Source organism: Leishmania mexicana, chromosome 16 (genome assembly GCF_000234665.1).
Source record: "Leishmania mexicana MHOM/GT/2001/U1103 complete genome, chromosome 16".
Classification (NCBI taxonomy): Eukaryota; Euglenozoa; class Kinetoplastea; order Trypanosomatida; family Trypanosomatidae; genus Leishmania; species Leishmania mexicana.
Window position 1 is genome coordinate 394,349 of NC_018320.1, and position 16,248 is coordinate 410,596.

General features: G+C 62.5%; 4 protein-coding genes across 4 annotated transcripts; all 4 read left to right on the forward strand.

The window, feature by feature from the left end:
• Positions 1 to 921: 921 nt before the first annotated feature.
• LMXM_16_1060 (hypothetical protein, unknown function) lies at positions 922 to 3,861 on the forward strand (the record flags this gene model as incomplete). Its single annotated transcript, XM_003873742.1, has 1 exon — positions 922 to 3,861. One exon carries the CDS (start codon positions 922 to 924, stop codon positions 3,859 to 3,861), a length of 2,940 nt encoding a protein of 979 aa, XP_003873791.1.
• Positions 3,862 to 4,893: 1,032 nt separating this feature from the next.
• On the forward strand, positions 4,894 to 5,238 carry LMXM_16_1065 (conserved hypothetical protein; the record flags this gene model as incomplete). Its single annotated transcript, XM_003873743.1, has 1 exon — positions 4,894 to 5,238. The coding sequence occupies one exon, from the start codon at positions 4,894 to 4,896 to the stop codon at positions 5,236 to 5,238; it is 345 nt and encodes a 114-aa protein (XP_003873792.1).
• Positions 5,239 to 6,217: 979 nt separating this feature from the next.
• Positions 6,218 to 7,738, forward strand: LMXM_16_1070 (conserved hypothetical protein; the record flags this gene model as incomplete). The annotated part of the gene is made up of 1 exon (XM_003873744.1): positions 6,218 to 7,738. One exon carries the CDS (start codon positions 6,218 to 6,220, stop codon positions 7,736 to 7,738), a length of 1,521 nt encoding a protein of 506 aa, XP_003873793.1.
• Positions 7,739 to 11,805: 4,067 nt separating this feature from the next.
• LMXM_16_1080 (conserved hypothetical protein) lies at positions 11,806 to 13,746 on the forward strand (the record flags this gene model as incomplete). The annotated part of the gene is made up of 1 exon (XM_003873745.1): positions 11,806 to 13,746. The coding sequence occupies one exon, from the start codon at positions 11,806 to 11,808 to the stop codon at positions 13,744 to 13,746; it is 1,941 nt and encodes a 646-aa protein (XP_003873794.1).
• Positions 13,747 to 16,248: the final 2,502 nt, after the last annotated feature.

The window sequence follows — 16,248 nt, forward strand, 5'->3', positions numbered from 1 at the left end:
GTCCCAAAGGGAATGGGTACGTCTTGCTCTCCTTTCGACGCGGACGACAGCGGAGGAGGGTGTGTGCGCGTGAGCGCGCATGTGCGTGTGAAGGGCGTGGGTGGTCGGGGTGGTGGTGGGGATGCGCTGGACAAGTACTTCAGTGGATTGACGCGGACATCATCTTCACTGCCTCCGATGTGTCTCCCTCGACGAGCATGTCTTGGGACGGACGAGACCACGGGTGGACCTGCTGGTGAGCGCACTTGCGGATGTCTTGCTGGCGTTCATGTACGCATCACATCTCTCTGCCCACGCACTCATGGACGGGGTGCCTCACGCCTTCCTTGTCCTTCTCTCCACTGTCGTGTTGGCGGCTCGTCTTCTGCACGTTGTCTGAGCCGCGGCGGGATTCTCGGCGACCCGCCCTCCGTGCATGGGCACCGCTCCCTGTTTGCCACTGATGTGTAGGCCGCGGTGTTTTCGCGTGCCTGCTGACCAGTGTGCCGCTCTTGGCCCGCTTTTTCAGCGGGCCCTCGCCGACGACGAGGGCGCACTACCATTGCCAGATGATGTAGGCGAAAATCTGCGCTCGCACTTTCTCCCCCTTCTTCCTCACCACACCGCACAGAGACTCGCTCATCGACGTTGGGACGCCCACGAAGAGGGAACTCGCACACGGCTGTCGCGTGCGTTGCCCTGCTCCTCCGCTCTGCTCCTCAGCTCTGTAGGGGATGCGGATTGGATGTGGCGGTTTCGACCGATAGACTTAGCGAGCGTGCGCGCGCCTCTTTTTTATGGAGCTCGGTCTGTCTGATCAACAACCCCCTCCCCCCCACACACCTGCCGACGGACCTGCCCACGCGCACCCGCTCATTTTTTCCCTTCACCCCCCTCTCCCCTCCCTTTGAGCACATTGCGATCCGCTGCGTCGCACGCGCAATGCGCTTTCTACGTTTGCGAGAGTCACGTGGCGCTGCCCCATGCACGGCGCAAGATTCCGAGAGCATTGCCGTCCCGACTGTTGACAGTCGTCGCCTACGGAGTGTGCCGCGGCACGCGCGCACACTAGGGCAGTGGTTGACCTCTTTGAAGAGCAGCAGCTGCCGTTGCTACGTGCCATGTTATGCACTGCTGAGGAAGCGTGTGGAGCGTTGGTGCCACTCGCTGAAGAGGCGCAGTTTGCTGTGGTGTGTGGTGGCGGCACTGCTCCTGATGCTGCTCATTACACTGACCCTCGCTGTGGTCGTCCTCATCGCGCTCACGTGGAACCATCCATGGACGCAGTCGCATGTGGCGGAGTGGCTGCGCGACTTGACCGCGAGTCGATTTTCCGCGGTGGTGCCGGGCAACGCTCACCCACGCGAGCCAGAGAGGCTGTGGGGCCTCACAGTGCGATCACCAGAGGCGCTGCCGGCAGAGTCCGTTGTGGACACTGGCAGAGGCGGCCGCACGAGTGAGACGGATGCAACGGCGCGACGGGAGCGGCTGGTGGAGCGCCTGCTGGACCTGCACGGGGCCATGCTGTTCCTTTACACATTTGTGAACGGCAGCGAGGCGAACCACGTCTACCGTCGGCTCGCGCTCATGGCTTGCGGCGACTACATACGTAGTGTCGAGCTCCAACTTGCACTGAACGGCGTTGTGACGGACGGCAAGGGCACGACGGAGGTTTGCACGACGTCCATTCATCGCGCCAAGACGAATGCGGAGGTGCTGAAGATGGTGGCTCGTCGTGCTTCGACTACGGTAACGAGTCGTGATCGCGAGACGGACGAGCTGCGGCACAGCCTGCGCAGCGTGGAGCAGCACGTGCAGTGGCACCGCGGCCGCGTGGTGATGGTGTCGCCCGGGCACCACCCGACGTGGGTGGACGGCGCGAAGAACTTCCTTGCTGGGGTGTGCGGGGGTGCGCGCGTGCAGGCGCTGCGGTCGCGCGGGACGCACCTGCGCGTGACGACTGTGCACCAGGACGCCGTGATGCCGACGCACGCGAGGCTCACTGTCAACACAAACGTGATCGAGCAGCAGCTGTGGCGCGTGCGCAACGTGACGGCCGTGCACGTGTACATGAACGACGACTACTTTGTGAACCGCGACGTTGCGATCACGGACCTGTTCAACGAGTACGGCGGCACGATTGTGCGGACGGAGTCAGCAGCCATTGCCGGCGCGAAGACTGGCAAGGCCGGTTTGTTGACCTGGGCGGAGGGAGTCTTGGGCACAAACCTCTTCGTCACGGAGGAGCTGGATCTGCAGCACGAAGATGAGGTACCATCTACCGTTGTGCGGCTGTGGCAGCAGCAGGACGATGCGCTCACGCTTTGGGACGTCGAGGCGGTGAAGGAGGGCAAGATACCACTGCCAGCGGTCAAAGCTCCTGACCCACGAAACGCCATCTTCATCATGCTGGACCACGCTGAGACTTCCCCACCGCGCAGCATTGCTGTACCCCGCGTCGACACAGTGGACGGGGTCGTAGCCGCGTACAGCAGTCGCACATTCGGCACCTTGCGGCCCCGCTTCTACGCGGCGCATGCGCCGTATGTGTACTGCACGAACATGCTGCGGTACTTCGCCTTGCGGTACCAGCGCGAGTTCGCACAGTCTATGTTTTTGAGCCGTGCGCGTAGCGCTTCCGATCTCTATGTACCCTTTTTGTACAACGCCTTCATCATGGCGCGGCCATGGCAGGCGTCGCCGCGCTTTCCCGCCTACATCACCCTTCGACAGCAACTGACAGAGTGGCAGCTGCGAACGGCGTCACTGTCACCATCATTGATGTCAGCAGAGCCAAAGGCGGACGACACGGCTGGTGTGGGGGAGAGGCAGCCGCACATGCAAGGGCCATCGCAGCCCCCACCCAAGCAGGTGCCTGGCGTGTCGGTGGAGGGGAAGCGGATCAATATAGCGCCCATCGAGCTGAACAACTGCGATGGCTGTGCGCCTGCTACGATGCTCGTCGGCCCTGAAAAGAGCGAATGTCTTTTCGGAAAGTTCTCCGACGACCTGCGCGCCAACGGTGGCTTCATGCGGCAAGTGCGCCAAGCGCAGCCCTTGTTCTTCAACGTGAACGCTGGCCTCACGAAACCCGAGGCAGCCGATCAGCTGCGTGCCTTCCTGCAAGAGTTGTTCCCTACACCCGTCTTTCTAGAAAACAACGCCGGAGGTGACGAGGCTCTCTCGAGGCTGTTTGGCGACCTGATGGCGCTGCCGGTGGTGGGTGTTGTGTCGTACGAGGAGGGCGTGTGCCCGCTTGTGCGGAGCCTTGCGCTTGCGTTCGCGGGGCACCACCGTGGCGGCGTGCGTGTGAGCGTGCAGCGGTATGGGTTCGGTGAGGTGGATGCCACCATGGCCGAGGTGCGGCAGGACTTGCGGTTCACGCAGCAGAGCGCCATGCCTGCTGTTGCCTGCACCTACGCCGCGCATGTGACTGTGCAGAAGTCGCCAAGAGGCGAGTCTCTGGTGGCCCTTGCGCGGCGCGTGCTGGACGCTGCTGACGAAACCGGTAGTAGTGGCGTGGAGCTGCCGTCGACGTGCGGCGGGGGCGGCGCTGGGCTGCGCGTGCGCGGGTTCGTGGTGGACGCGCGGACGCGTGGCGCGCCGTTACGTGACATGCGAGCTGTGGCCACGGCACTTGCGGTGCCTGCGCAGACGCTGTCGCTGGAGGACTTCCGCGCGGTTGCTGTTGGGCCGTCGGCGGCCGACGTGGTGCTGGTTGTGTCGCGCGAGGACGCGGAGGCGAAGGCGGTGCACTGGGTGAATGGTGCGTCGGAGAGTGACCTGCTTGTGACGTACCCGCTGCCTGTGGAGGCGTACGAGGACATGGGCGCGGAGGTGCGGTGGGTGGAGTGGAGGCCACGGGCGAAGGCCACTGTTTAGTGGCTGCACGAGAGAGGCAAGACGAGCTGAGCGGCTGAGTGTAGAGGAGGGTGGTTGGGGAAAGCTTTTGGAATAGGCAAGCGCACGCGCGCGGTGGCCGGCATGACACTCCAAGGTCGTCCACCCTCCCATCCGACACACGATAAGCCAGCAGGAAGAGGTGTTGCTCGGGTTCGACTCTTTCGTGTTCTCTGTCCGTTGGCGAGCCCTGCCCCCGTCGATCACTCGCATTCGGCGTGCAAGCGCACGAGGCGGCCGCACGAGCATGCACGGTAGCGCGTGTACACAAGAGGCGACGGGCTGTGCGCCTTCATCGGAGTGTCTGCAAGACGGTGACGTGACGACACAGCATGGCCTGCGTAGCGAAGCAGATGTGGCCGCATCACTGGACGCATGGAAGGCCGGAAACACACGATACGACACAGCAAAAAAAATGGCAAAGGCGTGCGGCAGAAGGATGCTGAAGAGGCGGATGCCCGCATGCTTTTCTGGTGGCAGCGACGGATTGCCGCCACGTCACACGGGTGGACTTCTGGTACTCCAAGAACCCCCTCCTCCTCCTCATCCTTCCACACGCGCACACGCACGGCGTCTCTCTCCCTGTGACTGTTTTGTATATGCTCACATTCTCTCGACGTGTTCCCTTTCGTCATCGCCACCTGTGACGCCGACGCACGTACGCTCATGACCGCGGTGGTTGTTTGTGTGCTGCGCTCATGTGCCCACCCCACTCCACTCCTCCCTTCCCTCACTAAACACACGCACACGCACACGCATCGACGTTGTTGCCCGCAGTGATCCCATCTGCGCTCCGCTGGCACTCTTTCTCTCGGCGCTTTTACGTCTTTTGGTATTCCACCTCTCGCTCTCCCGCGTGCACGCACGATCGACACGACCGCGCTGGTCGCACCCACGGGCACCCTCGTACAGAACTTCTTTTACCGCCATAGCGGCATATAGTAGTAGTGGTGGGGAAGGGGGTGGAAGCAACACCAAAAAAAAAAAGCGGGCACACCTCCAGAGCTTGGAACCATGAGCGCTGCGAATCCGTCTGGTGCTTCGGCGGCGCCGAGCGGCAACAAGGTAACCTTCCGCGTTATCCTTACATCTGAGCGCAGTCAACCATTTCGGGTGATTAGCATTGCCGAGGAGGCCCCGCTCACGGCGGTGCTGCGCTTTGCCGCCGAGGAGTTCGGCATTGCCTCCGTTGATTCCATGGCCGCGACCACTAAAGACGGCACCGGCATCAACCCTGCGCAGACGGCCGGCACGGTGTTCATGAAGTATGGCCAGGAGATCCGACTGATTCCGCGTGATCGCGTCGGTGCCGCCCCCTGCGTCCGCCTTCTGGGGAGCCGGTGGCGGTGGAGGGGGTGAGTGGCAAGTGATGCTGTGTTTCTTGTGTGCCGTACGAAGGCACCTGAGCTGCACCGCGCCTTTCTCGCGACACTATTCCCCTTCAGTTTTGGTTTTCTTTTGCTGTGGACTCTTCTCCCTTGCAAAGGCTTCCAGTGGCAGACACACACACACACGCACGTAAGTGTGTGTGTGTCTGCCTAGTGCGCTACAGCGCCTTCGAAGCTCCCCCATCCCTCCCCCCAACAACTACCACAACCACACACACGCGTGCGTGTGTGTGGATAAGCGCGCGTGTGTGCTGACGTCCGAGAGGACAACTGGGAACAAAGAAAAAGTAGGAGCGTGCGTTGTTCGCTCTTCCCCTCATGCTGGTGGACGTGCATGCCTGCGTGCGTGCCTTGCAGAGGCGGCCATGCTTTCTCGGACTCCGCTCTTTCTGCGCATGACATCCGTGCTTGCCCCCTCCCTCCGCTTCCCTCTCCCCTTCCCTCCCCAAACCTCGCCTCACCTCTCGCACGCGCTCTTTTGGCACACGCGTCAGCGCGCTTCTCTCGAGATTTCTCGTGTGGTCCGCCTTCTTTTTTCTTTTTCAGTTGTGTCTGGACGGATCGCACGCTTGTGTGCGGCGGTGTCCGCGCCCGCGCCCCCCATCCCTCTCTGTGGCGGTCTCTCACCTTCTCTATTGCTTCATCCTGTCTTGCCTTCGTCGTCGAAGACCCCTTTACCCTCTCCTTCAAGTGGGTCCCTGTTGGCGTCATCCGCGTTGACTGCGCTGATAATATACACGTATCACCCCTTTGCGTTGCGTTGCGCTTTACTCGGCCCGTCTGCCTGCCTTTGCCACACCGTCGAAAGCCCCTCTCTCCCCATCTCCCCCCTCCCCTCCCCACCCTCACGCGCATCCCTCCGCGCCAAGACTCTACCTTTCTCCCGTTGCCTCCATCTGCGTACTCCCGTGTGCGGCCCGTCTGTGAGCGCGTCGGCGTCCGGTGCCGAGATGGCGCTCTCCTCGCAATGGAGTCAGGCTGTCGTGGTGCGGGCAACGACCAAGGGTGAGGTAATAGTGCCGCAGCAGCCAAACAACGGCACCGCGCGCGCCATGGCGGCAGCTGGCAACCCCATAATCGTGCGTGCCCGCACAGCCGCCAACTTCGGCGAAGGGGTGACGCCGAATGCGGATGGCAGCGGCGACCGTGACAGTAGCGGGCACGGCTTCCTCTCTGCCTTCGTCACTGGCTACGACATCAGCCAAACCTTCTGGATACCGAACCCAAGCAAGGGGGAAATCGGTCTGCTGGAGTACCTCTATCGGCGCGGGCCGACGAACAAGTCGCACGTGCTGCTGCAGAGCCGCCCGCTCCCAGAGCTGCAGTTCAACTTTTCCACATGCACCGGGTGCAACATCGACCTCAGCCACAACATGTTCCGTCTCTCCAAGGCTGCCATGGCACTCCAGCACATGGACGCAACGCTCGGCGACGACGCCGACGCCTACGACGACAGTGAAGTGAACGTGAGCGTCGGCGGTAGCAGTACTGGCGGATCCACTGGATCGAACAACTTCTCTTCAAGCCTGTCATCGCCCTCGACGTCATCTCGGCGGCCGGGGTCGGCGCCGCAGCGGATCAGCATCTCGACTCGCGCCTTCAAAGTCGCCATGCGGGCGAGTCTGCAGTCCCTTCAGGAAGAGGACTACTACCTCGTCAAGTACCGCGACTACAGCGCCTGGGCCGTTTCCGAGTACCGCAGCATTTGCAAGACAGACTCCATGTTTGGTCGAAAGTACGTCGAGCAGTGCTTCGCCGTGCACGTTGGGCGAGAGCCAGGGGAGCTGGTGCTCATCACGGAGGCGCAGTTCCTGTACGGTGTCGACCTGCTGCAGCGGCAGCTGATAAACCAGCTTACGAACGCCGTACCGCGTCCACCGGCCGGCTGGGGCGGCGTGGACGCGAATCAGAGTAGCTACCAGCAGTACCAGATCGATATTAACTACAGCGCCTTGAACGCAGACCAGTTCCGCTCTCTCGGCGCGGTGCTCGGCGACGGCATGAGGCGCGTAGGGGTGACATGGGAGGAGGAAAAGCGCGCGGAGAAAGCGAGAGCGGAGGCGCATGCGCGGGCGAGGGGTGGTGACAACGACGATGATTACACGCCGCCCGCCTGGTACGACTGGACCCCCGGCGCGATCCGTGCGCGGGTGCAGCGCCGCCTTCACAGGTGTTACCGTAGTGTTGGCCAGCTCACTGTGCAGCTCGCCGTGGTCGGCGTATGCGGATTCTTCGTCTACCGCGCTGTGAAGGGGTACATTCCCGGCTTGTCCTCGCTGAACGATGGCTACCACGAGGACCGCGGCGGTGGCAGCCGTGGAGGGCGAGGAGACGGTCGCTACCGCGACTGCCGCCGTAGCGGTCGCGGCGACGATTACCTCTACGACTACCGACCGGGACTCTTCCGTAGCATCTTGATGGGTCCTAAGGAGGTGTTCGACTACATGTTAGCCCCTGCCCCGGATCGCTAGCTGTGGACGAACCTGCCGGGGGGCCTCTGCGTGTGCTGCGCCGGGTTCTCTTCCTCGCCTGTTTTTCTCGAATCCCTCGGTGGCTCTACCCCGCGTCGATCGTCGTTTCCGTATGGGACTGCCCTGCGTGCTTTTGTTCATACGTGCTCCTGTATGCGTTGCTGTGGCAGGGCGTGTCGTCGGTGTGCTTGACATGAAAGGAAAAGGGGTATGCTGTCGCGCCTTAAGCCGTCGGTGAAGGGCGGCGTGGCCGCATGGACGTGCTTCCCTGGAGCCGCATCGCGCAGAAGAGGAGAAACGGGCGCGTACCTACGGAGAGGGAGGGCGGGGAGGGATGCGGAAGAGGGTCATGTACCATTCAGCTGGGTGATGGGGCCGATGACCAGGGTGCAACGTCCCACGCATGCAGCCGCTTCCCTCCCAGGCTGCCCCTCCACCGACCCCCTGCTGCACCGCGACAGCGCACGCACGCTCTCTCACACACCTTTGTGCTCCTCTACACGCCCCCGCCTGCACACCCTATAAACTGGGCCGAGCCGAAGAGAGGAAGCCAGTTGTGTCACGCGTCAGCAGCCATTCTCGTGCGCTCTGTTAGCGTGACCTCATCCGCACGCGGGCGTGCGTCTTTCTTTCCGTACCTGTCATGCCATTATTTTCGCTCTGCGGCAAACAACCTGAGCGAGACGGAGCAGCAGCACACATGCTCCGTCATCCACGGTACGAGCGAGAGGGGGACGTGCATGAGCCCCATCCTCCTTTTCCCCCCTCCCCCCTCGCAGCGACGCACCCAGGTGCACGCCTCTCTGTGACCCTCTCTCTCTCCGTGCTTGTGCATGTGTGCGTGTGCGCGCACCATCGGACTCCACGAGGGGGGGGGGCAGCGTAATCGACTATCTTGAGTCCCGCTTCGCATCTCACTCACATTATGCACGGTTGCCTATTCTGTCCGTCCTTCTCCCTACACTTTTCTCTGTGCCTCTTGCTGGATCTGTGCGTACGACGGCCACCTCCATAAGCGGGTCCTCCCCTCTCGGTCTATCGTCGTGCCTGCACATCGTGGCCGGTGTTGTGAAGCCGCATCTCCCCTGCACACCCGCATTCGACGCATCTTGCACGCCCTCCCGTTGCTGTCATGCGTGCGTGCACGTGGCGGAGTACCACGGATCGTCGTTTCGGCTGTGAATGCCGCCGTGATGGAAAAGATGAGGCACGCGTGCCTTCCCCCCTCCCCCTTCCCTCACCCCTGTGACTCGTTCGTTCGCATCGACGAACCCAGAGAAGCCACTCCAGTGGAGGCAGCGTACCTCACCAGGATGCCCACTTGTACGGCCCACACCTTCTCTCACCGACTCCCACGTTGAGCCCTCGACCCTCCGCGCTCAGGCTCCAGCTGCGCTCTTACCCCACCCCGTCGCGTCTCCCATACCAGATATCCACTCCTCATCCATTTGCGTGATGGCTCAGACTCGTGCGGACTGCAATGCAGGGGCGTTGCAGTCGACCGGCTCACACATCGTCGTGCCGTCGTCGGAGTCACTGCCGCGGCCAAATTGATTCAACTGTCCGTATTACGCTGTTCCGCCGCCACCCAAGGGTGACGACGGTGCCCCAGATCAGCTCCTCCGTTACTGGACCTGCTAGGCCACCTGCTTCCCCCCCAAATGGTGACGGTGGTGACGATATCTCCGGCTGCTCCTTTCAGCGTTTCACGCCCGGACATCACCACGGTGGCCAGTGGCACCAGCACCTTCTGCGCCGCGGCGGTCGAGTCACTGATATCGGCGGAGGTACGCCGTCAGCACTTGGACGGCGTTTAGTCGAGTACCGCCTTCTCTCCTTACGGAGCCCCTCACACGAATCACTAGGGCCTGTAGTGATCATCACCACTGCCGGCGCTGCCGACGTTCCGACACCACCTGGGCGGCCTACACACGCCAGGCACGCGGTTTCGCCAGTGTCTGCACGAGCCGCACGAGGAGGAACTGATCTTCGGCACTGGAGGTCACGGACTGCAGGCCACGGCCGTCATGGCGCCTCACGTGGCGCACCGCCACCAATCAGTGCCGATATCACACGGCCCTTCTTACCTGGCCGCCACCGCCATTCACGACGCATCCTCGGTGAGGGAGACGGCGGTGATGAGCAGAGTACAGGCCTTCCGAAGACTGAAGCGCGCCGCTACTTGTGACGTGCAATACCGTGCTGCTCCCTCCTCGTTGTCGATGCCGATGCCTTTGCCGTCACAGAGGGAAGCGGTTGTGAGGCGAGGGGGGGGGAATGCTGGACGCTGTTGGCTACTTCTCTACTCATCTTGTCGTTCTGGGGCAGTCTGAGGCGTCGGTGAGCTGACGAGGAGACGGGCGCAGGGGCTATGTGCGTGGACGTCTGCGTCCCCAAGCCGATCCAGGGGCACAGGGCCGCGAGCCTCCGACCCACTCCGTCCTCTTGGTCTAGGTGCGTACCAGTACACGTGTACAACCGTATGCATGCACACACACACACACACACACTCCTGCTGATCCATTCGCGGCACTGCCGCGGGGTCTGCTGTCTTCCCGCTCAGCGTGAGCGCCGACTGTTGTGGGTGTCATGGCGGCTGTCCGGCGGGAGCACACAGAACAGTGGACGCCCACCTGACAGGCGCACAACACGCCACGAGGACGATGGCTTTACTGTGCTGTTACGGTCTCCCCCCTCTCTCTCCTGGGCCCGAGGCTGCAGGGCTCGCGCTGTTTTTCCCGGCTGCCCTTATCTCTGCTGTTGACCCGCTCCGCCACACCCCCGCCCGGCTCGCGTTTGCGGCGGGTCCTCGAGGCACTCTGTGCGTTTTTTCTTGGGCTACAAGAGATACCATTGTAGACTCTCCTGAAGGCGCACCTTGGATGGCGAATGGTGGCGGCTACCTCTCGCTCTCCTGCCCCTTCCTACGCCAGCGGATGCGCGTGCACGCGCATCTTTCTTTGTTCTGTGTACGCCTGCCTCGAAATACAGCGGTGCGCCGAGATCGGCGGAGAGGAGGAGGGGGGCGGGTCGATTTTCTTTCTCGTCCAGTGCAAGCGCGATGCTCGCTCCGCCTGTCAGCGCCACTTCTGGCTTAGCTTCGCTCTGCGGATGCTCCCCAGTGACGTCATGGGCCTCTTCTCTCTCGCTGTGTCCACTGTCCATGCCTTGCGAGCACGTCACGGCTCCACCCGGTGGGACGGGAAGCTGGAGGGACGGGTGGCTCCGCACTCTCGTCCGTGCACACAGGCACAGGCGTATAGGCGTACCGGTGCGCTTGTATGAAGAGACGCGCTCTGCTCCTGCCGGTATGGCTCTCTCGGTGTAAGCGGCACGACTCGCACACATGGCCTCGGGTGTACCTCGCTCTCCCGCCTCTTCTCTCTTTCTCTCTCTTTCACACACACACGCTGGCGAAGGTGAGGACGCACTCATCTGGAGGTCTGTCTGACTTCTTTGTTTTTCGCCTTGTGTTACGTCCTGACCCCCCTCCCCCTCTCTCTCCACCGCCACCACCGCCAGTGCCTCTGTGTCATCGCCGCACCGGTGAACGATTGCTGTAGCGCTCGCCCATGTTGGCCGCCGAACGCTGCCTCATCACCATGGGTATTATGGTGTGTGCTGTCGCCCCATGCGCGAACAAGGAAAGAGGGGTATCATCAGCAGCGGCAGCGTCTGGATGGGACGCTGATGCTGCGCCGTCCTCCACCACTGCGCTCGGCCTCTCCCCTCTGCGCATGCACGCAACTTCATAGGACAAGCAGCGTGATTGCTGAGCGCGATGGCGGCGGGGGGGGGAGGAGATGAGTACGCATGCTTATCGGCGCGGAGGGGGGAAGGGAGCACGGCTCGGCATCCTTCCTGCTAACCCAAGTTTTCTCCTGCGAGCAACTACGAGTCAGTAGCACTCACCCGCAGCGCTCACAGAGTGTGTGCTGAGCCAACGCCGGCTTCTCTTGCCTCCCCTCCACTCTGTCTCTCCGCCACCTCTCCCCTGCCCCTTCCTACCCGCCCTGCCCATCTTGCTCCCATGAGAAGTAAGTCGTGTCGTCGCCTGCATCGAACGCATGCGAGGGCGTTGCTCACGAAGGTGCCCCCTCTCTCCCACACCCGTATGCTTATCTCTGCCTTGTATAGACACAATATCCCGCGCCACTTCCCATCACATGATTCCGTCACCACCGTCGCAGGCGCCAGGCCGACACGGAGTTCCAGTTGGGATGGCTTCGGCACCCACCGAGCCCGACTCAGCGCTGATGGCACAGGAGAACATTACGCTGCTGCAGGCGCTGGTGCAGCCCACACGGTACCGCCGCCGTGTGCAGCCGCAGTTTGAGGCCTTTAGCCTCGATGACCCGGACTACGTGAAGTACAACCTAAAGGCCTACTGGCCCCGTCATCTCGACAGCGGTGCTGTAGCCGCTGACCGTGCTGCGCCGCGTCAGCCAGGGTCTGACAACCGCGGCAGTACCGCCTTAGCAGCGGTGGAGTCCTGCATGTCACAGGAACCACTTCGGCTGGCGAACGGCGCACCCCCGTCACCCTCGGCGGCATATGGTGGTCCGCAGCGCACGGAGTCGTGCAACATGGATCGTGATCAGCAGCCGCACTGCAAGGAACTCAGAACACGGTCGCCGCCGCTCCTTCCCGGTGCTGGTCGCAGAGGTGAAGGGGAGGGATCGCCCACCACGCTGTCGAGCTTCCACGGTGCGAGCGAACGGTACAGCGGCGACGACAACGTCGACAGTGCAGGTGGTTCATACGACCACACCGCATACAACGACGGCCACCGCCATCCAGAGCGACCGGCACCGCAGCACCCCAGAGGAGAGCCGCACGAGGGCTCGTCATCTTCGCGGCAAGAGACGGAGAACAGCAGTCGCCGCCCCTCCACGTACGACACCCAACCGGAGCGCGAGAGAAGGCACCGTGAAGAAGAGCGACCGGGAGGCCAGCTTCGCCACTCGAGCACTTCGAATGCCCACGCACTCAACGTCGACGGTGGCGCGCGCTGGCGCTCGGGACTCGGCGGCTGCGACGGCTCTGCCACGGCTGACTGCCACGACCAATATGGGCCTAGAGCTGGAGAGTACGGCGTAGACAGAAGCCGCCCGCAGCGCCTCCAGGTGACTCTGCCGGTGGGGACGCAGCATTATGGATGGCCGCACGCCGTCGGTGCCAACGGAGGCGCGAGTGGCACTGTCTGCGACGGTCAAGTGGGCGAAGTGGATGAAAGCGAGGGCTCGTATGGGGACGGCGGGGCAGAGTGGGGGGCTGCTCTCGATGAGTGGGATGATGACGGGGAAGGTGGTGCGGCCCCGGTCAGGGCGCACAACCTCTACGCCAACGACGGCGAGGAGTGGATGGACACGAGGGACGGTGCGTATCATAATCGCGATGGCGATGACGCTGACAGCGAGCCCTTATATCTCCAGCCGCCTCCGCCCGCATCGAAGGAGCGGCAACCTCAGTGGTCTCTGCGTGCGTCGTTGCCAGCGGAGACGCCGGCTCCTCCATCACAGCATCGACATCAGCGCCCCACCAGGGATATCCAGCGGCAGGCGGCTGACGTGAGGGCGTTGCGGCCGTCGAGGAAAGGATCGCAGCAGTCGCGACCCGTCGAGAGAGAGGTCGGCCAGTCTTCCAAGAGGGACAAGAAGATACGGTCGAGCAAGCACAACCCGCGCGCCTTCCTGAACAGGACGGCGCACACTTGGGTGTCGACGAGCACAACCACCACGGTGATCCTGCCTCCCGCCACGGTGCAGCTAGTGCCCATGCCCGCGTTTGCCATGGCCGAGGTGAGGCAGCCCGTGGATGGACACTGGGGTGCTGCTGCCGTGTTGCCCCCGCCGTCGCCATACTCTCTGAGTTCCCAATCGATGCCGGGATATCAGCAGCGGCGCTCGCGGATGGAGGTGCTCGATGACAGCGGGAACTTCATCTCGAATGGGCGCAAGGACATTGGCAACTCCCTTCCATGCTTACCAAGCCGCAACACGGTATAGGAGGATGTGGTGCACCACAGCATGCCTGAGCTGTGATGGCGCGTGTGCAGGTCCACAACAGGACGGGGCGGGGAGGGGGAGGGAAGTGGCTCGCCAGCACGGATGTGTGTGTGTGTGTGTGGTCTCTCTCGCTTTTTCTTTTCGGTTTCATACCGCCCACCGCTTCGAGAATGCATAGTTGAAGAGGGTGAGCCTTGCCGGGGGTTGAGGCGATGGGGGGGGGGCTGCGTTGACGGCCAACGGAAGAGGAGAGTGCAGCAGCTCTCTGCATCTGGGCAGAAGGGGAGAGAGAGCGAGCGAGGCAGGTGGGGTGGGATGGAGGCAATCGAATGCGCGGACACGCACAGGCGAAGCTCGCTGGCAAACATCCCGCCCCTCCTGTGTGTGTGTGTGTAGGGGAGGGGTGAGGGGAGGCGGAGCGCGAAGCTTTATCACATGAAGCCGCTTACGCCTTTGACCTTGCCTTCTCGTTCTTGCTCTTGCCACACCCCAATCCCGCTTACCTCCACCTCCTCCAGGGGTCCTCCCCGCCGGAACGCCACACCCTCGAGAGGTTGGTACGGGTACCTGCCCCATAAACAGCGGCCAACCTTCTCCTCCTCCCTCTCCCACTGCTGTCCTTCGCCCACACGCCCGCACGGCCAAAGACGCCTCTGACCTTTTAATTTTTTGAAATTTCCGGCTGATCATTTCTTCTGCGCCTGTATCCCCCCCTCCCTCCCCCCCCTCCGCACCCACGCGCATGCATGGGTCTGTCTCCTACCGCCCATGTCGGGCTGGTGCTTCTTTCCGCTAATACGTACCGTGCTCTTTTTCGCTTGGGGGGTGGGGGGGGGTGGGGACGGGGCTTCACTTGTTGGCGCCTCGGCTCGACCCTCGCCCCACATCTTCTCCCGTCGTCTTTGGGCCGCGCACGCGCTTTCCTCGCTGCCTCGGCGTTTGCTTGTTTCTGCGTTCTGTGCCAGTGCCGCACCCCCTTTGATGACTGGAGGAGAGGGGGGATGGCGCCGCAGTGCGCGGTATCTCCCCCCCCCCCCCACACACACATGGACCAGGACCCCTCCCCACCTCGTCCACTCGGTGCGTGCGTGTGTGTGTGGGAGGAAGCCTTGTAAAAGGCGGCGGCGGGGGAAGGGCTGTTGTGGGGTGGGAAGATGTGCATGTAGGATGTGTGTCGGTGTCGGCATCGCCCCCCCCTCCCCCCACCTCTCACTTCCACGCTCTCTCAAACTGTTCGTGGGTTTCCTCCTTCCGTCTGCCGCTGTCTCTCGTGCCTTGTGCGTGCAGCTGCACGTGTGACGTCGCTGTGCTTCGGCGGCAGCGTGTGGTTGGCACCGATGCCCCTTTTCTCTCGGCTACTTCATTGATGTGCATGCCCCGTGTAGGGGTTTCCTCGAAGGAGAACAACGACGGCGTGGACAAGAAGGCAGTGTCGAGGAGAGCACCGACGACAGCACATATCCTATGGCGCGTTGTCGTGAGCCCTGGGCTGCCGAACATTTGCTGGTCTGTCTCTCTCTCTGTGTCTGGGTAAGCGCAGAAGGTGTGGTGCGGAGAAGAAGAGCGAGAGGGGATGGCGACGATGGAGAGAGCATTATCCGTGTCCTGTGCTCGCCCCTTTCAAGTGAACTTCCATCGAACAGCATGGCTTGTCGACGCCCCACCCCACCCTCCCGAACCTATCCTTTCCTTTGCCTCGTCTCCGTGTCAAGCCTCTCTCCCTCTCTCCGCGGTGACTCTGTTGTCTTCGGTGCAGCGGCTGGCGTGCACTCTCAGCGCACAGAGGCTTCCACTTCACCAGGCGCCCACGCCCGTATAAACTCCTCCCCCCTCCATGTAAAGCCGAAACACACAGTGACACGTCATCACACGCGCGCATCTTCTTACCCAGTGACGATACCTCGCCCTCTCTCGCTCTCTCACAAGCACCTTGCCCGTCCCTCTCTCGGGCATCTGCATCCCTCCCCACTTGGACTGCCTCCCGCTCAACGTGCCCGCTCCCGCTGCTTGAGTCTCCATACCCTTACAGACCAGCACGAGGTTTCCAGTCAAGTTCATCGGGCGGACAGGAAAAACAGGCACACACACACACACATACTCCCACTCGTACACCATCGTGTGACACCATCGGCTTCGGCGGCAGTGCACACGCGTGTTCTCCCCCGATCGATCTTGTAAGCAGACCAATACCGGGTCCGCGGCAACGGCAGCAACCCGCCAGCAAAAAAGTTACACATCATGGCCCACCTCGGCGGACACACGACTAAGCAGACCTACGTGACGAAATACACGACAGACATCGACCCTCGCATGCTGCCGGACTTTTCGACCCGCGGCGCCGTGCCAGCAGAAGGCTGGCGCGGTGATGAAGCGCCCAGGGAGCGACAGGCAAGCGCAAAGTATGCTTCACAACCGCCTTTCGGCCTGGAAGGGCATCATCACCCACTTCGGAATTCTTACAACTCACCGCCGCCTCACCACGGCGGCGCTCCTCCTCACGAT